Here is a 22,981-nt window from a genome sequence, read left to right as displayed (position 1 = left end):
CAATAGTTCTGACACAGGTTGTGTAGGAAACCGATTGCAAGGTAAATCTTTAGAGGCTGAAAAAAATTGCTTTAAAAATAAATAAGCCCATTAATTTAATAATAGCTAGAGCATATCCTGGCAAGCAATGGGAGCAAGACAGGACACACCCTGTATGGGATGCCAGTCCATCACGGGGCCAACACAGTTAATTACACACTCACACCACAGCCACTTTTACCAGTAGCCAATTAACTCTTTGTATGTATAACATACTTAACTTGTAAGTAGGTTTACGGACTGCTGGGGGAAACCAGTGCACCCAGAAGAAATTCACACGTACACTGGTAGACCATACAGCTCCACACAGAGCAGCACCCAGGTCTTGGATTGAACCCAGGAGCCCAGCACTGCATGGCAGCAATGTTATCCACTGCGCTACCATGCAATATATAATCTGTTAATACATTTATGACATGTATTTCATTTATAAAATACTGTATTGGTGAATCAAATTACTGTACCTTCTACAAACACTGTAGTTTGAGATGTTTATAGAAGTGCAGGTAGTCCAGGCTCTGACCAGTATTAGGGTTTTATTTTTACATGCAATTTCTCTACTTCAGAGGATGGTTATTATCCCATTTACATTACTCTGTTAATACTATATTACTATTAATCTTTTTAGAAATATTAAACGATTTTCATCACCTCTAATGTAAGATGCTAAAGAGATTTTTATGTGTCCCGAGCAGATCTGAGTTTTCGCCAAGCATCTTCAAGGACATCAAAAATAAGTCTTCACTTCAATTCATTAGGACATTTCATCATTTTTATTGCTATAGTCTTACAAAAATGTTTCCTTTCACTGAAAGGAGAAAGCATTTAGAGAAAAACTCTATTTACCTGTTTAATGTATAAATGATTTTAAACACAGCAATTAATACAATATGGTGTAATTAGTCTACATAAGATATAAATGATCATATAGGTCACAGATATAAAAAGGTACAAGGAATTTCTTAATAGAAAAATGCCAATATAAAAAATAAGAAGAACGAACAGTCACAGCTTTTACAATTAATACTAGAATGAAGAATACCAACAAACCTGTTGGTAGATTCTTTGCATAAAATAATCTTATTTTCAATGCTAGACATAAATAAATAATACACAGGAAAATGCAATGATTGATGCAACTTCTAAAAATACAAGATACATATTCCAAATAAGATAGGCTTTGAACAAAAATAACATATCATGAATCAAGTGCAAGAATTCTGCAAACTGATAAACCAGATGTACCCTTCTCATAGTTGAGAATAATCCTTATCTCTCACATTCACACTTTCAATTTTCAGAATCCTGAAAGACAAACAGGGCATATTAACAAGGACATATATACAGTCTTAACATTAATGCACCCCTTATTTAAACAATTTGCATAAGCTTTGTGATAAATCCTTTTAATCAAATTGCAGAATGCATTAAATTCAATCTTGTGAAAATAAAGCCATTAACACAGAAAACATTGTATAACTCTTGGTTTTGAAGAGGAACCTTAAGTTATTATAGAAACATTTCCTTTAGTGTCCTGTGAATCCCCAGGGACACAGTACGTTCCACTAGTGGAATAAACCTTCCACTAGTGAATTAATAACATGCCAAAAAAGTGAAACGTGAAAACGATACAAGAGCACTAGAGCTGGAATAACATCTAAACACTTCATCCTGCTCAATAGCACACCTTCATTCTTACCGGATAACTTTCTTTAATACAGTACATCCTTGTCACAGGAAAAACAGTTACAAATACAACTGTCTTTTCATTTTGCTTCAAAAACCATCGGCTGCCCAGAGCAGAGGTTGAGCCCTGTGGCTCAGACAAGTCTGGGTCATGTCAAGAGCCGACTGGGACTGGAATTTGAAAAGTGGTGGCACCATTGTGTGTGTCAAGGCCGAGCCTTCTCGCCATTCAGTAAAACAAGCTGCGACTTGCTTGCCGCCCCTCAGGTCTACGGTTGCACCAGGGAGAAATGAGTTCTAGCCTACAAGAACTTTCCAATAAGGCCTTGTGGAACTTGCAGTGTGTCAAACAAAAACCGTTCTCACAGGCAGGTAATCAGAGCAGGACGTCTGCAGGTCCTCATTCTCTTCATGCAGTACACAAGCTGGAACCTCATGCTGATGAGTAAAGCGGAGTCTTAAACAACTAGGGATCCCAAAGAAAGCTGGTATTTAAAAAGCGGCAATCCCAAATTGTTCAAAAAATAAAATTGCCTAAACAGTTTGTAATACCAACCGATTGAAGAAAACTACAGTAAATACCCTAAAATTTTTGACAAAAAACACCAATGAAAGCTGCCAACTACCCTCAAAAACATTCTTCTGCCCTGTCCTGTCCCTCCTTTCCCTCCTCTTGCACTGTTCCCTGAACTCACTCTTTACCACAAACAACGTCCTGGTCCCCAACTTAACCTTTAACAACACATAAATACCACAGTAAAAGACGACTACAAGAGCACATTAAATGTTAGTTACCAAAAATGTAACACTAAATGGATGTTATTCTTTGTATTGCAATATTCTGTCAAATATCCCCTTCTATGATAGGAAGATTGTTAACTTATCTTATCAAGAGAGATGATAGATTTGTTACCTCCACTGAACAAATCAATTTGAAACATATTATTCAAGGCGAAGTATGGACTGAGTTTCTGGCCCAGTACGCTTTCTTTTGCAACAACTGCAGCTGCATTTTTTAAAATACTAGTTCAGCTGCCAGAACATGGAAGACACAGCAGCTTGTGAGAAAATGGATTACAAAATAAACATTTTCACATATAATCAAAAGAGTTTTTACAAATTAAGGAAAACCTTCCCATTTCAAAGCAATAATGGAATATCCAGTATATTTGTTCACTGGTCACTGAGTGTATGATCAGCTGGCTGTGAGGTATAAAGGTATATTCTTGCATGGCTGGCAATGCATGATTTCCTTCACATGCAGCCTTTGTATGCATGAGTCCTTCAATACAGTATTTGTTCAATAGGCACCCTTCCTCCATTTCCAGAGTCTCCAGGCAGAGGACTAGACTGACCTCCTTCTCCAGTCAGAACAGGCCTACATTTTAAAGTGCTGTGTATGTGGGTTGCTTCCTCAACGCAGTCCTGAATTACAGCATGAACTCCAGCAGCTGTTCGTTCCCCAATAGGTCCAGGGAGAGGCAGTTCATGGACCTCTTGCCATAGAAGGATGGTTTAGTCTGGCCCTCACTGGTGCAGTATGTGTAGCAGTACTGGTCCTCTGGGTCAGGCGCGCACAGACCGAAGGTGTAGCTCTGAGACGTATCTGTGTGCAGGCCAGCGCCTAGTGGGGCTGGTGGCGAATACAGACGCACGTCATCCAGGCTCTGGCTGTGCCGGTCTGTACAGCTCCGACCTTTCCGCTTAGACGCCTGTCAGAGAGATGTGGAAGAACAAGCATGAGGAAACACACCCAAGCAGCGCTTGTGTGAGACAACAGGACAGCAGTCACAGGAATCTGGATCCTAACTTTCACTATACACCAGGCTCCTAGAATACTATCCCACTATCTTACTGGTTACATGACTCTCCTCTTTGGGATTTGTAATGAGATTTAAATCAGCAATTATCCCTAAACTCTCAAATATGTCTTCAGCGACTCACCTGTTCAAGGGAGTCTATGTTACGTAGTCTCACTCGCGTTTCTATTGAGCTCACAGGCTGGATAGTGACATCTGCAAAAAATAAAGCTATATGATAGGAGTTTGGTTTCCATATAAAGGTAATACTTTAAAGCACTTTTTAGTTTAAAATACTGAAACTCTTCATTGAACACTTGTGTGACAATTGCTTTTATGAAACTGCTCAGTTATGGAAATTTGTAATTCCATTTTTAGAAGAAAAACATTATAGGACAGTAGGTGGCAGTAAAGGCATGGCTGAGAATAGTTTGGTATTCACTATTACTATTGTCACAGAGCAGCTACTACTATATGTGTTCAGCTGTACAGTGATGATCTATGAAGTGCTGTGCAGTCATCCATGTGTTCTCAGCTCCATGGTCACTAACCCTTCCAGCTCTGTTCTTGATTGGCCAAGAACTGCAACATTTCTTCTGGGTCATCCACAGACACCTCTTCAGGCTCATCCACAGCCAGCTCCACCTCTGCACGAGAGAAAGGTCCACATCAAACAACATGAGCCCAGAACGGACAGAGAAACTTTATCAGATACCTGATAAGTAATGACAGGTTTTATGAATGACAGCTGGCTTAATTGCTGAAGTGTGCATTATTCCTGCAAATGTTACTTAAAACGCATGTTCAAAAAATGACCAAGGATTGCCTGACTTTGCATTATTGCGTTGGAACATCTGATCAAAGTAAATGGTTCATTTACCTTTATCAAGAATGTATTGCTTAAAAGCAAAGTCCTCTTAATTGTAACCCAGATAACTTTGTGTAGACTCTGAGTTATAGTTAATATCTTAACGAGTATGCAGTCATGATGCCTTGTACATTTTCAAAAGCAGTTTTCTGAAGTTGTGTTCTACATTGTTGCAATTGTAGTGCTAAAAGTTATTTTCAAGACTGACTGTTAGTGTCTTTGATCTAATTCCTAAAACATAAGCTTATTTCTTATCTTAGGAAAATATGTGCTTGTACTTCTACAGTTCTAGCATTCCAATATGACCAGTGTTAAATATCTATCTTATAGAACAATACTGATTATAGCTGGAAAAGTTGTTTTATATACAAACCTGTGGTTCAAGTACTGCATTTTGTTTTTAGAAGTGTTTACTTTACATATACTGTATATTGCTCATTTTCTATGGTTAAAGGACCATAGCAAGTGAAACACAGTTAACCAAAAATGAGCTGTAAGGTAAAATAAGTTCGTAACAAATACTAATCATTTGTTTTTTTCTGAATTAGCCAGTGAACCTAATCCAGTGTATAATTTCTGCATCTATCATTTTCAGATCAAATAAAAAGTTCAAAACCCTTCATCATACAAGTTACAAAGCATTCAAACTGAATTTATCTTTTTCTATAGTGACAAATAGACTTTGTTCTGGTCAAGGAATGGGGTGTCTTTGCTTTGAGAGGGCTGCCAAAGAACACAGAGAAGCTGCTCACATTGAATAAAATACTTTGCAGGCAATTATCCCCACACAACAGTGAGGAATGTATGCAAACAGAAGTTCAGCCAGCCAGCTAAGTAATCCAGTTAATGGGTAACATCAGTGCAGAATCTGGAGAAAGGTGAATATCCCTTCAAAAAAAGCAGTTTGGGAGACCCTCAGCAAAGTGTCATCACAGTAGTGGGAGTTGTGGCTCACAGGTATACAGATCAAAACTAAGGCAGGCAGATTTTCTTAAGGGGCCAGTGCCCTAGTTTTCTTAATTTCACCACAACTAAGCTCCTTCTCTGTTCGGAGACATGAGCTCTGTTGAGGACAGAGTCCTTCAGACTGTCTTAGGGACGGGAACTATTTGGGGAGTAACAGGTGTCTAGTTATCTACCCAAAATAGGGATAAAGCAGGGCGAAGCCCACTGACCGTTGAAGGACATGACAAATAACACAATGAAGATAAGAATCCAAAATTCAGATCGATTCTGTGCCAAGCCACACTATGTTTAGCCAGGATTCTGAGATGATCACAGGGTGACTGCAGTGGAAGTACCCAGTCCTGCTCCAGAGTCCCTCCGTGATCCCTCACTCCCTAATCCGGACAGTGTAAATGCGTGGAGGCAAGAGTGAGGGCGGTTTCCCCTCACCGTCATCCTGCCAGTCATCATCGGCGCGGGTCTTGCTGCCGGTCTCGATGCCGGAGGTGTGCGAGCTGCCGTGGCTGATGGCCGAGCTGAAGGACTTCATGGCGGAGTGCGCGGGGGGCAGGGAGAAGGGTTCGTCCACCGACATCTCCACAGACGTGCGCTGCCGGGCGTCGGCCTCGATGCCGGAGCTCCCGCGGCTGCTGCCGGAGCAGGAGCGGCGCGGGAAGCGGGGGCTGCCGTCCGCGACCGGGCCAAGGGGCTCCAGGTCCACTTCCAGGGTGTCGCTGATGTAGGACTCGCGGTATCGCTTCTTATCTGGGGGGACGGGACGACATTCACAACTCATATTCCATCCTCTGGAAAACCAAAGGCTTTACTGGGATTTTGACAGATTTATGGAATGCCGGCAGCTATATCACTCAGCAGCTCACAGCTGGCAGCCCACTGAAGCTTAGCAGCGAGTCTGGCCAGTGCCTCCTGGGAAAAGCTTGTTAGTGGGACCAGGAGGGGGTGCTGACCCTGCAGTCTGTGTTGATCCTAATGCCCCAGTATCAGTATAGTGATGGGGACACTACACTGTAAAAAAAAAAGTGCTGTCCTTCAGATGAGATGTAAAACTGAGGTCCTGACACTCTGTGGTCATTAAAAATCCCAAGGTATTTCTCAAAAAGAGTATTTTGGCCAAATTTCCCCCAGGTTTTTACCAATCAGGGCCAACTAATAATGCCCGTATATGAATCGGCTGCTCTATTCTGTTCTCCTCCCCACTGATAGCTGGTGTGAGCGTACTGGCACACTTCGGCATGTCGCATCATGCAGGTGGGTGCTACACATTGCTGATGGAGGGGAGTCCCCATAAAGCAGTTTGAGTGGAGTGTCTAGAAAAGTGCTATATAAAAGTAAGGATTTATTTATTTTACAGAACCAGCAAAACTAAATGACCATTTAACCTCTGCTGGACTCTTAAAATTCAGTCTTTTTCCTCTCTGGATTTTATTTCATAGGGATATGATGTTTGAAATCACCCACCAGCCTTTTGCTGCTTGTCACAGCTGCTCTATGTAAGATCAAATGGTGAAGGACGAGTACTTGGTTTTAATTTTGGTAACTTCATTGCCTCAGAGAGAAAAACCTTACCTAAAAACAAACTTCAGCCTTTTTTTTTTCTTACAATGTCTATTATTTGCGATCTCTACGACTGTCAGTAATGGTGAGTAATACATTATTATTTTAGTTTATGTACAGTTCCCTGGACACCGAAGCAAACTCAATAGCTCTGTCCAAGCCCGTCTCACACTCTTACCCTCAGTCTCTTCGATCTTGCGGATGTGTTTGAGTACCGGCTGGATGTTGAGGTACAGCCGGTGACCGTTACTGAGGTGCTGCAGCAGATGCCTGGACCGGAAAGGGGAGCCAGTGTAATACACAAGCTTTCGGGCTGATGGCAGCCCATCCGGCTGGATTTCAAACTTTTTACCCTGCAATATGGCAAAAGTAACACTGACGACTTTGTCTCTTATATTTCACCTGCAATGTAACTTGCCATCAGTATCCTGTGTCACATTCTTCTCAGAAACACACATTCTGTACTTCTGCTACAGTATGTACTTCTGCTACAGTATGTGCATCTTAGAAACTGTTCTTCAGAGTTTCAAGCCTTGTATAAGGCAACAAGAAACATTCAAAATTGATATAACAAAAGTCATCTGTTAATACACAAAATAAAAGAGTCAGTGGATGTGTCAAATTACAAGAAAGATTAGCAATGCATTGTTGCTCTTGTTATCTGCTTGGCACGCCATGTTGACCGATGAGAAACAGGTTATATGAGATTCCACAAAGGAGAAAGATGCACCCAACATACCAGAAACGTCAGCCTGCCAACGTTAGACCACGGGAAATCGTACAGCAGCTGACGTACACGGTTCAGCTCCTAAGACATAAAGAATGAACAATCTCAAAGCATCTGCTGGAAATAGCTTCAGGTAACCAATCTGTGCCAAAGAAACCATAATTAACCACGTATCATTGTTCCCAGTATCACCATCTACATTCATTATCTGTACTCAAATTCTTAACATTTTTCACACATACTTGAATTCTAAAATTTGGACATTTTGAAAGCCGGGCAAAATAACACACCTGATAAATGTGCATTCCTCGCAGGGTCAGCCCCAGGATGATAGAGCCATGCTTCTCCTTCTTGTCCTGTTGAAACCAAAAACTATTAGTCCCATTTCTGTTATTAAGATAAATACTATTTTTGAACTCTTATGTTTTGGTTTCTACGTTTCCACTATCACCACGTGATTTTAAACCAATTGGTTGGTGGGTACTGACTGTGTGAGTCTCATTCCCTTTTTGTCAAGCGTGTTGATAACTTAGATCTGGGATTTCAAACTGACAGCTGGCTAAACAACTAGCTCCTCAGAAGTAAGCTGCCTATCTCGATGGGCAGTGTTAAAATGTGTTTATAACCTTCAAAAGGAGCTGAATGATTTCTCTGAAAAGAAAACTGAAAATTGAAAAATGTTTGTGGGTTCTGAAGCTTACATACATGTCAGGTGTATTCCAGTTACTAAATACTCTTAATCAGAGTATGAAAGGCAATTATCTTATCATTTTGAATGTTCAAGACAAAGTCAGAACTTTTTCTAGCAAGATATTGCATTGGGAGAGAGAAAACTACATGAGAGTCACTGAAATGTTCCCACTCCTTCAACAACAACTTCAAAATGTCTACCATGACAGCTGACAACATTCTGGCTGCATATTTTCCCCATCTTTCACTCCGGAAGGATTATTTTATTGAGTTCTTCCCCAAGCTTGACAAAACTCACTTAAACTGGGTCAGAAATCTGTGCTCATCACTAACTGAGGCAATTCTTGGCCCACGGCCAGAAGACGAAAATACTGAAAATGTCCAAATTTTATTTCCAGATTTCTTTCACTGTTTTCTCTATCGGTGTTCTGGATCTAAGTGAGTGAGGAGTACCCACAGAGTGAGAAAGCCCTTTAAGGTCTTCTACCCTTTGGAACCTCTCATTTGTGTGAAGCAGATTTTTCCACTTTAAAAGTCTTCAAAGACAGAGCATAAATACACATGGAGAATGATATGAAATCAGCACTAACATGAACAAAATCACATATTGCAGCAACCACCAGTCCCATCCATGCCACTGCAAGGGGCCAATTAGATCTGTATTATGAATTCTGCACTGCACTGCAGTTAGGGTTATTTTTTACTGTGCACCTTTAACAATAATATTCCATTAATGACCTGCATAAGCATCTTAAAACAGCTCATTGCAGCAAGTTGAAGAGAGTGGATAAAAGTACGATATGTTTCAGTGAGATGGGGGCCCTTGGTCAAAGTGCAGTCATAGGGGGCCTTGAGAACCCTAATTTTTGGTATGTATGGCCAACTTTAAGTACATTTCATTCAAATCTGGCCCACCATAGTAAACAAGTTTGACACCCCTGAGCTCAAGTGCTCTGCTGTATGTCACATGCCTTTAAGCTCGAGACGTACATATTTCTGAAAATGTCCAAATTTTATTTCCAGATTTCTGGAAATCTGGAAAATTTCCAGAAATCTGGAAAAAATTTTATTTCCAGATTTCTCACACCTGAAGAAGGCTCCACGGCCGAAACGTTGTGTTCTCTTTCTTCTTTTTTTCAGCATGGAATAAACCTATTACTTGTTCTTCTGAATACCTACTGCCACACCTCCTTTCTGCAAGTTCAGAAATGTAATCACCTATGTAAGAAGAAACACCCACAATTGCTGGGATGCTCAGCATACCTGAGCAAACATACACTTAAAAGAGGTTGGGCACTGCATGTTTAAATGAGTCACTTTTAATTTTGGTTTTGTATTAACACTGAAATTTCTGACTAAGGGAAGAAATGCTTTCTTTCTTAATTGCAGTACGTATGCTAGCTCAGCTGAAACCCACTGCATTTCTTATCTCTGAGACTGATTTTAAGAATTGATTGTGCAGCTTTTGGCAGATGTGAAGTGCCTGCCCTTACCTTACGCAGCCTGTAGAAGTGCACAGGCACGTCCTCCAGCAGGCAGGACTCCCTGACAAACAGAAGAATGGCCTCCTTGGTCAACAGCCCCTTCTGCTCCCTGTGGATCTTGGGCGCATGCTTCAGGATGTAGTCACAGCCTCTTCTGGCAATGATCTGGGATTTGGAAAACACTGTTAATTATCTTTCCCCTCGGGACAAAATCCCATAGGCTGGGGAACAGGCACTGAGCAGCCTATCTGTGCTTAGGCTCTCTAGGAACCCTCTCCATCCTACTGCAAACTCTGTCTAGGCTAACTAGAAACTGACATCTCTGAGAATAGGCCTGCCCAAGACTCAGGACAGAACTTATAATGATTTAATTTCAAAGTGAAATGATTTCATGGATCACTGCTCCAAAGACATAACACACATCAAATGGCTTGACTTGTTTGTATGACAGATGATTTTAGGGTGTTACTGGATTGTGTACTTTACAGTTCCACCCTAATTGGAGTGCTCTGCAAAGTGTGCTCTGTAAATACATGTCTACCCCATATTTCATAGCAGGCAGGGAAGCTGGGATTGAAAAATACCGCAACTGTAAACCAATTTTTCGAATGCCCAAACAAAAATAACCGGTATTGCGCATTTAGTGAGGCACCTACCCATGAAGGGAAGTAGTCCTGTGGCTTGAAGTACTCTCCCACATGCCCCTCGGTTTGGTAGTCCCCTAGATCAGCCTGCAGAGCATACGCTGCTAACAGGAAATATACCTCCTCTTTGTGTCTACACTCCGATCTCAGCACTCGATCTCGTAGATCACAGTAGTATAGGTGTCCGGCCTTCCTGTCACTGCCAGGAAAAAGAAAGGGGCCTAGCAACACATCATATTGACTTAATATATTGCAATGAAACACAGATTTGTCAGAACATAACGTACACTGATCAGTGAGTCCACCTGAGAGCAATCTTAGTATCAACACCAATACATATTGTATTTCAGACTGCTGATTTAATTCGAATGCTGCTCGCCAAGATTTCTATAGTTTATCTCCTAATTTTATTTAGGAATATTTATTGTTTTATACATTATATATTTTATGTTATAAATATTATTTAGGAAATAAAATGTTGACAAAATATTTCTATTTCTGTGGCTCCCAATGATGTCACCATACAACTTTGTCTTTTTGTGCACGAGTCAAAGATTAACTATGAATTGTCTATTAAATACACCTATCACAGAACAACTTGCCAACTTATGTACACATTCTTATAACACCTGCAGAACACAATGGAATATGTTTATTTTCTTAAGTACAAACTCACAAAATCTATAAGCATGCAAAAGAGTATTAAAAACTGATTTCATGTGGTATATAGTTTTACTAGGGTATATAATTCACACCCTCTAATCTCCAAAATAGACTTCAGAAGTATGATTGTTTCCTGCTAATGAGTATAAGAAACATATTAAATCCTATAAACATTCTTGTTCAGAAACATTACCTTAAGAGTCTTCCATTCTCTATGTAATATTGTACCTGCAGGCAGGTGACTAGAGGCAAGTCGGGACAGGTAGAGCCCTGCAGGAGGAGGGGACAACCAGAATCAGAAAGAGAAACCACACTTACACATATAGCTTATTTAAGTTGCCTTTCCAATCTTTAGCATTTTTTGTGATCATTTTCAGTTTTTATAGATATATTTTAATAACTTTAATTGGAAAACCATTCTGTTCTGACAAAAAATAGATAAACAGTTCTCACTCTGGTGCCTAAGTAAAATGCATGCCAACAGTGCCCTAAGAGAGGTATACTGGACCACCACTTACTAAAGAACACAGTATCCTCTAAGCAACAAATATCATACCGAGAAATATATAGACCGATATTAGGAAATACTAGGTGGAGTGCATTCAAAGTCACAAACATGATGCCCTTCTATACAAAGAGCATCGTGGGAGCATGAAACAAGTGATGCCATGTAATTGAAGCTAATATCTCAAGCCTCTTTCACTTATATACCGCTTTTTCTGGACACTCCACTCAAAGCGCTTTACAGTTAATGGGGACACCCCCCCACCACCACCAATGTGCAGCCCCACCTGGATGAAGTGACAGCAGCCATACTGCGCCAGAACGCTCACCACACACCAGCTCTCAGTGGCGAGGAGAGCAGAGTAATGAAGCCAATTCATAGAGGGGGATTGTTAGGAGGCCATGATTGATAAAGGCCGATGGGAAATTTGGCCAGGACGCCGGGGTACACCCCTACTCTTTTCGAGAAATGCCCTGGGATTTTTAATGACCACAGAGAGTCAGGATCTCAGTTTTATGTCTCATCCGAAGGACGGCGCCTGTTTTGCAGTATAGTGTCCTCGTCACTACACTGGGGCATTAGGACCCACATGAGCCGCAGGTCGAGCACCCCCTGCTGGCCCCACTAACACCTCTTCCAGCAGCAACCTTAGTTTTTCCCTGGAGGTCTCCCAACCAGGTACTGACCAGGCTCACACCTGCTGAGCTTCAGTGGTATGGCTGCTGGCTTTAGTAAGCAAATAACATTTGTCTCTATATAATAATCAGTGACGTCTCCAGGTGCTCACAAAACAGTTATTACATTTCTTAATGTGTTCTAACAGCACAGATTGTACTAAACAGTGTTTATATAAACTAACACGTAGTAGGAACACCTTCAGCGACATGTGCATGCAGAGGTGTACTTTTAGACATCCAGCCTCACCTTGCTAGAGTCTTTCTTCCATTCTTTGGGGAAATACTTGGTCAGCTTTTGCTCCAAGTCCATGAATACAAGTTCATTGTCTGAAAGAAAATGGTACAAAAGAAGCATTAAGATCATGTAATCATGTCTGAAATGATGTACAAAGATTTTAGAATTAACGCGCTGAGTTTGTCCTATGCATTATTTCTCGGCTACTTACAGCCTCTATGCCTAAACACATTGCTTCCAAAACACTATTTTCTCACTCCAATTTACCAAGAAACACCTTTTACCAAAGGAAGGACTGAAAGCAAGTTTTGGCAACAATTGCAAAAGACTGTTAAACTTTAGGTAAAAAATACAGCTGGTTTTAAAATGTGGAAAAGCTAGGAATATTTTCTTTAATAAATGTCCTTTGTCTGTAACCCTGTGCTGCCTCGTTCAGAGATGGCAGTTCCAAATCCAGCACAATAAACACACACAGAGCCTCAGTGAACTTAGTCACTGCATGCTTCACAGCTTACAGTCCAATTTCCAGAAACAATCTTTGAAGGAGAAACAACTTTTCTTTTCAAAGGGCAATAATAAAAAGGAAGATTGATTTGCAAATAATCTCGCTGTCAGTCAGAGGTACATGATGAATGTGTCCAGAAGCAATTTGCACCCCCTCACAATCTCCATCTCCCCTCTGAGGAGGAATGCTGAACTACATTCCAGCCTTAATGAAATTAATATTGCTGGAATCCTGGGTAATAGTGAAACACTCCATCCTGCAAAAACAAAAGGGCTCTTGTTGAGAAGGTAAGCTTCACAGGATTAGCCGAAAACAAAGGCAAAGACAAACTTTGCAGCTGTTTATCAAAAGATTAGGTATCTCAGTTATGCTGGAAACATTCATTGATTCAAACAAATGGCTTTGATTTTGGCAGCAAACCCTCATATTGATATTTCTTATGTAGATGGAGCACAGCACTTCAAGGACAGGCCTAGACCAAGAGATTGGTCCTGGTGTCAGCCAGTACGGCTTAATGACTCAACAGGAGAACTGGCAGGGAGCTTTGAAGTTTATAGACTGCTCTTGCCAGATGTCTGAAGCCGAGTTCACCGCTGGAATCATATCTTTACACTGTGACAGTCCATACCCATCATAATTTCTTCTACACAACATTCAGTGCAGCAACATTTGAAGTAGAAAATGTGATGCAAACCATACAGGGGCTAGAATTAAAACATCTAAAATCTAACACAAGCAATAAATCTATTATTAGTAATAAAAATGGACTAGACCAGTCATGTTGAGATTAAACCAGTTTTTCTCCTTTGTTTTAACCTTTTAATCAATTATAATCACACAGAATACCCTGAGACAACCTTTCCCGCACTAAAAAAAGCCCATTAATAAGTACAGGAATGAAAAATAACATGAAGCAAGCAAGTCACATAAAAACATACATTGTCTGCACTAAAACAATATTATAGTAAGACCCACCTTTCACGATGCTGAGCCCAAAGAAGTGAAGGTTCTTGACTTTCAGAAGCTCGCAAACACGACCAAACAAATCCTGCCCTATCGCCTTCACCTGCATCACACAACAGACCGACAGCTGGAACAGGCTCATCAACATCAACTACTAAGGAAACCATTTGTTCCACTTACGAGAGAACATTGTGCTTCTCTTTTATGCATTTCATCTACTGAATGGGGAACACTGATTTGTTTTTGTTACCTTCAGTGGAAATTTAACATTCACTTTTATCTTTTTAAAGCACTCCTAGGAGGGCAACCTTCGTTAAAAGCAGGAAGGACAAATGCTTAAGTATACTTCCCACAACTTACTTCAATATATGAGCTGTGCTGAAGATGATTTAGTACTTATAATTTTATTAACTTTTACAACATGCATGCACAGAACTTTGCTCTTGTGAACATGCAGTAGCTGAGCATGAACTCATCTACGTTCACAGCTACAGGACACTTTCTCTGGTTGAAGAAACTATAAAATTAAGTGTAATATTGAAAGGGCAACGTGCTAACAAACATTTTTAGGGTTTTTTTTAATACTGTTATTTTTTCTACACTACTTTTTTTCATTTCAAACCCATAACATAGACCTATAATAAAATAAACTCAAAATATTACTATTACAATATATTACTAAATATTGAAATTAGATTTATTCTGTAGTGGGTGACTACTCAAAGCCTCTAACATGAAACGAAGACAGTTTCTTCAATGAAACCCGCATCTCAGCAATGCATTCACATACATTAACAGCAGTGGGCAATTCCGATTCTGCACTTACCCCAATGGTGATGTCAAGCTGCTCTTTGTTAGGCAACAAGACACACACACTTTGCTCCTGCTTGCTCATGGTAACTCTTTTATCTGATCCTTCACACAGGTCTGGCTAAGGGCCCGTTCCTTTTACAGGATTGCTCCAAACAGAGGCCCCGGAGCCTTCATCTCCCCTGGAAAAAAAGCAGAAAATGAATTAAGGGAAACAGCTCACCTCCTCTGCATGAAGAGAGGAGTAGACATGTCCTGACAGCTGCATTGTTGCTTGATGAAAAACGAGGCTTCAGCACATTCTGCACAGCACATTAGAACGCTGAATTCCACCAGCACAGACAGTATGCACAGCTTGTATTCTTTTCGGACTAACCTTCCAAGCACATCCTTTAGACATGTTTAACACTGGAAATGTTCACAGATCTTGCCGTTTTCTTAAACTTTCACATCCATTCAGTTTGCTCTGCCATGGCTTTCCACAGTTTCAATCATGTTTCTCTGAACACAACACCCTGTATTATCCATTTAGCCAAATAAAGTACCTTTGCCATCCATCAAAAGGCTATTCTGATCCATGTTTTGGTCAAGCATGAATGTGTGCTTTGTGATTTTTGAACATTCTTAAAGGTGCCATAAAAACGTCAGCCTCAGTCATTCATCAATAAAAACTCTTTGGTGTTTGGTCCAAAGGAGCAGCCAACAGAAAACATACACTTGTCATTACTTGGCAAGCACTCCAAGGTCCATTATTGCTGGCTATATTGAGCAGCTGTGAAATGTCTTTGATTTAAGCTGCACATGTGGGTGTCAGTCTTAAGCAAGAAAACCAACAGCTTTAAAAAAAACTCACAACAGAAAACCTTATTTGAACTCCTGAGCTTGTACATTCTTGTACTGACTGAGCTGTGTTGTTTAGCGATTCTGCTTCCAAAGTGGAAATCTTTAAAAGAAATGATGCACCAATTTTATTTTTGTTATAGTTCCAGATCCAAAATGCCTGCCTTCAAAACTTTCTTTACTGGAAGACAGTTTGTTATTAAAATCACAAAAGATAAACAATTATTTGATTAGGTTTAATTTTTGTTTCATCTATTTTACTCCAACAACTTAAGACACATTTAATAATGTATTAATTCTCAGGAAACAAATGTCAAACTTTTTTTTTGTCATCTGTCAAACTTTTTTTTGCAGTTAGATCTTCATTTTTCTACAAAGCTCTCCAGACTGTTTTGACCTAATCTAAATAGCTCTTACCTTGTCCATTATGCAGAAACTACACTGAACCTAGACTCAATAGAGCACATCATCCACTTTTAAAATGAGGCCTATCCTGTGAAAAACACAGTAGGTCTCTCAAGTACATGAGTGTGTTTAAGTGACTGAACTGAGATTCCAGTTGGAGATAAAACAGATGGCACAGAAAAGCAAGTAGAATCTGACATTACAGTATATAACACAATGGAATACAATCTTTTCAGTAATTCAATGAGGTTTGAGTTTCCGACAAAATGTTAAGTCGATTATGTTTCAAGGCCCAATGCTTTTCTAAACAGACTAGTACTGCCACTGAGTGATTAACGCCAACTTAGTCACAAATCAACTAATCAGCTTAAAAAAGTTACAGTACTCACCCCAGCAAAGCTGTGGTTTAATACAGTTAAGGAATGGGAAGAAAAACAAAGATGAGAGATTGACATTTATTTACATTAGATAAATTTACAAAAGCTCAGAACACAATTTTCTTCAAGGTTCAACTGAAAAACGGACTTGGGTCTGTAAAATACTAACATATCCTTCCGAAACGAACATGAATTTTTCACAAATAAGATCTCGTGCAACATTTTCTTGAGCATTTGTGAGATTTCCGCATGTCTACTGGAAGTGTATGAGGCCATGTATGCACAGTAAGCAGAGTCCAGCTCAGCAGGATTCTCACAACTTTAATTATCAGCCACAATAATGGTATAATGAGGTGTGGTCTTTTTGTATGCATTAAAATATTTGTTAACGTTTGAAGGACAGCACCCATGTATCCCATTCACGGTACTACTGTACATTGTAAAATAATGAAATACTTGTAAAATCCAATACCGTATAACCCATCTGCGCTGGCAACTTACAGTGCAGCAGCATCAGTATGGCTAAACATGTAAGGATAACTACAAATCAATTTTTTTTTTTATATTTTAAAGGATTGAATTAATGTCTCTAGCATTTATTTTAACAAATGAACGTGCATCCAAAGTTTTATCTTGTATGATTATAACTCTTCTTTATAAGCCTGACAACATTTTTTAAAATTTAAATCCAGTCTGTTAATTAAAACGTCAGCACAGCACGATTCCCTTAGCTCTGGTGGACTTACAGTTGATGAACAGATGCTCTCATCAGAAGCACCAAGGCTTTTCACAGCCAATTAGAGACAAACAGTAATGCCTATCTTGAGGTTTACAGATATTCAGAGGTATCACTGTGAGGTCAATCGCATTATGAGATCTCTGGAGACCTCGTTTTTAACCAGCATTTGCCAGTGACCACGCAACTATTGGCGAGTGTTAGAGACAGCGGCATTTCAAGTTAAACATATTCATGTAATGAAAACCCAGATACCCAATGGACAGGACAGAAAAGCAACCCCAAAAGCCTCACTTCAACCACAGGGAAATGTATTTTTATCAAAGAAATAAATTAAAGTTGACAGAAATATTGTATAGAAAAGCTTATTTGTAGTATTAGTTTTAGTACCAATTAATTTTTACTGTGCCTAAAAATAACTCTTCAATTTCCTTTTAATCTGGTTTACCCTTTGTTTTATGAAGTATGCAGTTCAACTGTCCTCCACATTCAGTGAAACTCTGTTTAAAGAAGGTAGGCTATGCATACAAAAAGAGATTACTAATGATTGAATTATATATTTAGATAATATGTTAATTAAAAAAAAACAGATAAACTGCTTCTTTAACAATAATAGTAATATTCTTAGTAAACAATGAATACCAACAAAGAGCTGTGAACGTTACCCTGCACTGTACCGCTCAAGAGATTTGGACTCCTTCAAACCCTGACTATTGACCTGAGCCTGTGTTCTACTGTTATATTCTGAGTCAGTGTCTGAATCAACTATATCTGGAACATCCTGGGCTCAACCGTGAACACTGAGCAGGTCCCTGGACCCCCACGCTGCAGTGCATTTACACATGAATCACATGCTGACTGCAAAGTGAGTAGGCGTGGGTGTGAGTTTAACTTTGCTCATATTGCTATTTTACAAGTGATGTTTAATTAGCATTAAAATGCCTTTTGCATTGCATTTGAATTCCTTTATAAAATGTCAAGACTGAGGTAAATGGTGCACTAAAGAAGAATTCCTAACAGGATACAAACATGAGGAAATGGAAAAACACCAAGACCCACCACTTTTCATAAGACTGATTAGATACCTTTACCATTCCAAAGTCAAAGCACTTAGTGCACAAGTAATTACAACACACTAAACCCCAAGAGAAAGACTGTTCATTTCTTCTGCAAAAAGGTAAGGATTTTGAAAGTATTTTGACCCGGAATATCATAAAAGTATTATTTTAGTGTATTATTTAAGGGTTAAAGCTGTAGCTGATTTTGCTTTATGACTTAATATCCTTGTAATAAAAGGCATTCCCTATAAGTAGATGGTCTCATGATTAGTTACCTTACAGAGGAGATAACGCTGAACTGTTATAGAAATAACATTCAACTTTGCTCTCATGTGGGGCTCGTTTTATGAGCAAATCTAAGCCCATACTTCCGCAGACCTGCTTGTATTCCAATGATAGTTTTTAGGAGAAAAAAACTCACCTACCCAAAGTAGAATTAATCTGTATCCATTTACTTTTAAAAGAAAATCTGCATAAAGCTGAAAAATAATAGTAATTTCCAAAAAACTGGCTATTATTTTGGTGAAACACATAGCACTCTAATGGCGTAACTTTTTCACAAGAATATAAAGCAACTTTTTGTTGTAGTTGCCTAGTTCAGAAGGCGATAGACATCTGATTTATTCAAACTGTCTGAGCCAGGCATTCTCTGGAAGGGAGTAAAATTACCCCAGTTCCACAACGCTACAGCAGTACAGACTCAAATGACTTTTAGCTTCTACACACATCACCATCCCACCTCTCCCTCCCAACAAATACCTTTGTAGTCTATAGTAGCCACAGTGACTCACAGACAGTCACTGCTGAGTATGGCCTAACATGGAAAGTACAGCAACTGCTTAAAGCTGCAGCTATTTAATCAAGTGTCTGAACGCAGTGACTTCTGTGGTTTGAGACTTTTTGTGAAGTCAGGCACGTCTGGAGAGAGATGAGGGGGTTCCAGGAGGGAGCTGAATCTTTGCTAGAGTTTGGGGTCAGGCCCATCATTGTTTTTGTCCAATAAAGCAGAAAATTGAGACTAGCTAAATCCTCCTCTGAATCTTCCAAATGACTCCACGCAGCCCTCCTTAAGGACTGCAGCAGGGAGTGACAGTGAGCAACCCTGGGAGAACAGCAGTCCTAAAGTCAATTTATTTTCTTTTACAGCTTTAGTATTATGGCAAAACAAAAAACAATCCCACTAATGGGACATCACTTTAAAGCAAAACAGGTCCTGTGCTGTCCCCAGACTCAAGACAAAGACTGGTCAGTCCACATCCTGACAAATAGTTTCTTAGACATAAAAAAAAACACATGAAGTGGTATTTTGTTACTGAACCCATGCGGGATACTTTGAAAGATAAACACCTTGGAGACCTTCACATCAAGAGTTGTCAGATCCCAGGCCCATTTCACTATTTGGTAAACTGATAAAAAAACAGCGTTTCAATATGTATACATCGGTGGCCCAGTCTGACTACTAATTTGCAGCCATACAAGACCAGAACCAGAAATGGCCATCTTGCCTATAGACAGACAGAGGAGTGCTTTGAGATAAAAGGTGAAAGGCAGTGACAAAGACATTACCTACTGTAGGTCTCTTAAAAGACAAACTTAAAAGGGGAAAATTAATAATTGACATGGCCAGGTGTGTAAAATAATTCACTTTCTTCACTTCACAGTCAGCAGTCTCAAGCAAGGTTTGCACACAAGCTTATATATATTGACGACATCTCGCACTCATTGACGAAGACCGTTAGCATTTGTGTTTGCGTGTTAATTTGCTGACATCAGAAACTGAAATACGATAAATGATAAATCACTGTTGGAGCACATTTAAAGGTTGGTTGTATCACAAAAATACGTTCAAAAAGCAACAAAGAAATTTAGTCTAATGCGGTTACACTACTTTTATTTCTCCTGCCTATCAAGCATATTAAAATACTGATTTAATACATTATTTAAAATTGCCATAATGATTAGCAACATACCATCTAGCACTTCAATATCGCAACTGAGGGGTGTTTCCCTATTTAAATGTAAAACTGACGATCTGCAGACTACAGTTTTGTTTAAATTTAACAGCTACACAACATATGTGTTCGGTACCATTGCCTTAAGACTATATAATGAGATAAAAAGAGATTAATTTGCTCTTGCCAGGCTAACAACCATCTGTACGCCGCTCTCTGCAACGTTTTTTACAAACGTGACTTCTATGCCTCGACTGACGCATTAAAAACGCACGGGAGTATCACAGGTTGAAATAAGATACCCGTAGTCTTAAAACAGAAAGCTTATTTAAAAACACAATGGCAGGTGTGAGGGTCGCATTTTGATGAAGCCTGAGATAAAAACGGCCCCTTGTGTCCAATCTCAATAAATCCCAAACTAATTATAAGGAAATTACGCTGATCAGAATGTTGTTTCAGCACCAGTACGTTACATGTGGAAGACGACACCAGTATGAAACAATATGGTTCTTTCTTATTTAGAGTCCAGTGAATATAAGCCGTTTCAGAATAATGTATTAAGTTTATATTGAAACAGTACGTTTGCAGGAGTGAGCGCAGAGCACGGGCAATGATTCCTAAAACAGAATGAACCACCGACACAGTTAAAATAGCGCTGTACAATTCACTGGCCAAGAAACTCCGCGTTTCGATGACGATATTGCACCCACTAAGCAGGTTGTATACACATGGAACGTTTCATTGAGAAATGCTTCAAAATTGAAGATTTTTATTTAGAAAAAGGCAGAAGTAGATGCCACTACCCTGCTTACTTCCTCACTTTAATTCGGGACACAAAAATCAGACCGAGGTTAAAAAAAAACAACTGATTCAGTTGCGGATGCGTCCCCAGTTTAGAAACTTTATTTTCAGTCAAGACCACCAACATACATTTCAATGCAGTTAAAGTTCAGAGACTTAGCCTATACAAATAATATCCAATGAGCATACTGAAATAACCATGCCATCTGTGGCTCGTTAACTTCTAAGGTAAAAGCCAGAGTTGTACTCACCAAAACAATGCACAGCACAGGATTCGTGAAAATACTGTTTGAGGGTGACGTTTGACTTCTCTCAAGAGAATTGTTCTTCAGAGACGCTTCTCACTGGCTACTCCTAATTCAAAAACCCCTTCTTCATACACTAAACCTACAATCCTAAAACACACACCCACCTCCTCCGACAGCCCATTGACTGCCGGAGAGTAGGGATGGGCCAAGACACTACCAGCTGGAATTAAGTGTGGGGGGCGACGCAGGGGAGCTAACTTTTAAATGAAAAAAAAGTAACATGAAAGACGCGTAACAGGATTACTTTTACTTATCTTTATAATCAGAATTATAAATGTACAGCATACTGTACTGTTAACTGTACTAATATGCTTCCTGATCACGGAGAAAATTATTCAAATATTATTTAAAAAAAACTACTGTAGTTATTTTCAGTCAGCATGACTAAAAGTCAACAGCGGCCAGCTCGTTTTAAAAGCTATATAAATAAAAAAAAAACACGTGAGACTCGCCTCTAGTATGCAAACTACGACGAAAGAAGGAAGGAGAACGCGAAGACGGTATAGTGTTAGTATTTTAATCCCAATGTACCTTTTCCAGATGTAAAATTAACATTTTAAATGATAAGAGTCCTGCTATGACTAGTTAAACGGTACTGAATATCAAAAGAACATTTCGGTAAACGGTCTAACGTGATCCTTTTTTTATTTGAAAATTAAAGTTTGGAAAAGTATTACGTTTAACAAAACAACGCTGATACCTTAATAGTAATTAATTATACTTCCTTGTAGTGCTATTGCCAAAATGTCTATTCCTGTTTTGTTTTTGTTTTTTGGTGGTGGTGGAATTTAGTTATGCGGAAATTGCTCTTACGCGTATCTACAGACCGTAGGTTGCACATGGATAGAGGCAATAAATAGCGTAAAAGTCCAAGAATCAATCCCGCCTCAAGCGTGTTTTTACCATTACGGCTTCTAAAACCTGAGTCAACCTTGTTATCGGATGATAGCAGGAGGCGGCGTTCATTTCCGAAGCCTGATTGTTGTCGCTAGTCGAGAGTTCAACAATGGGACAATAGCCGAGTATTAACAATGGAGCCGCTAGAGGGGACCGACAGCCCCAGTTCATTCACTCGCGCACCTGAATTTCTTGTACTGCGAGAAGGCTTACAGGGAGTTTGGCACGTTTACTTCTCCGTGAAAGCGTAAAAGGTTGGAATTGAAAACCAGAAACGAAGAAGCCATAGACAAAAGGGGCGAATGCTTTGGTTGTTGAATTTAGTACGTTTAAACCGAAAGGCACAGCGCATATGGGACCGGTAGCTACAGTCCAGGATGAAATGCACTTTTATCAGTTGCGTGTCAATGACATCTGCTGCACTCATAAAAAAAAAAAACGAGAATATATTAATCAAGATTCACAGATTATTCTTTTTAAAGTACTATCTTTGATATTACTGGTGCAAGTAGCAAAATGAAGCCTTTACCCAATTGATAAACCCCAGCATCACCTGTCAATAAAATGTTGGATTTTGACCAACTGATTAATTTCCGAACATTTTTAAATGACCAATTGACTTAAACCATATTCTCCCTTTCTTTGAGGAACTTAATACAATTTTGTTTTTAGCTGTGCCCTGCTACAGAAACATGCCCTGAGATTGATTTTAAAGGAAATTGAAAGCCTTTAAGATGTGCCTTTTGTGACTGTCACTGAATATGGTTTTGCATATGCCTTGCTTTGAGTGCT

The 22,981-nt window shown here is 39.5% G+C and overlaps 1 protein-coding gene across 2 annotated transcripts; it reads right to left on the bottom strand.

Moving 5' to 3' along the window:
* Positions 1–799: 799 nt before the first annotated feature.
* On the bottom strand, positions 800–22,315 carry zgc:172136 (FERM_F1_FRMD1 and FERM_C_FRMD1_FRMD6 domain-containing protein). 2 transcript variants are annotated; one of them, XM_006638762.3, is made up of 14 exons: positions 21,236–22,312; positions 14,832–14,997; positions 14,018–14,108; positions 12,550–12,629; positions 11,314–11,390; positions 10,470–10,656; positions 9,823–9,978; positions 7,930–7,995; positions 7,652–7,720; positions 7,091–7,265; positions 5,788–6,102; positions 4,076–4,171; positions 3,670–3,740; positions 800–3,437 (listed from the first exon to the last, which is right to left on the bottom strand). In XM_006638762.3, exons 2-14 carry the CDS (start codon positions 14,898–14,900, stop codon positions 3,156–3,158), a joined length of 1,734 nt encoding a protein of 577 aa, XP_006638825.3. In that variant the 5' UTR covers positions 14,901–14,997; positions 21,236–22,312; the 3' UTR covers positions 800–3,155. The 2 variants fall into 2 exon arrangements, with proteins under 2 accessions (XP_006638825.3, XP_015218141.2); XM_015362655.2 differs by lacking the exon at positions 3,670–3,740 and having other exon boundaries at positions 3,344–3,437; positions 21,236–22,315.
* Between the last annotated feature and the right edge of the window lie 666 nt (positions 22,316–22,981).

Source organism: Lepisosteus oculatus, chromosome 17 (assembly GCF_040954835.1).
Source record: "Lepisosteus oculatus isolate fLepOcu1 chromosome 17, fLepOcu1.hap2, whole genome shotgun sequence".
NCBI classification, from domain to species: Eukaryota; Metazoa; Chordata; class Actinopteri; order Semionotiformes; family Lepisosteidae; genus Lepisosteus; species Lepisosteus oculatus.
The sequence above is the reverse complement of the archived record's forward strand: the minus strand, read 5'-3'. Positions and strand labels throughout refer to the sequence as shown.

Bases quoted from the DNA above. Each gene is read 5' to 3' on its own strand.
- zgc:172136 (XM_006638762.3), bottom strand. From the start codon at position 14,900: ATGAGCAAGCAGGAGCAAAGTGTGTGTGTCTTGTTGCCTAACAAAGAG. The intron at 4,172-5,787 runs GTGAGGGGAAAC...TCTCTCGTGCAG, and splicing joins TGATGACTGGCAGGATGACG to AGGTGGAGCTGGCTGTGGAT. The intron at 3,438-3,669 runs GTGAGTCGCTGA...TCTCTCTGACAG, and splicing joins ACATAGACTCCCTTGAACAG to GCGTCTAAGCGGAAAGGTCG.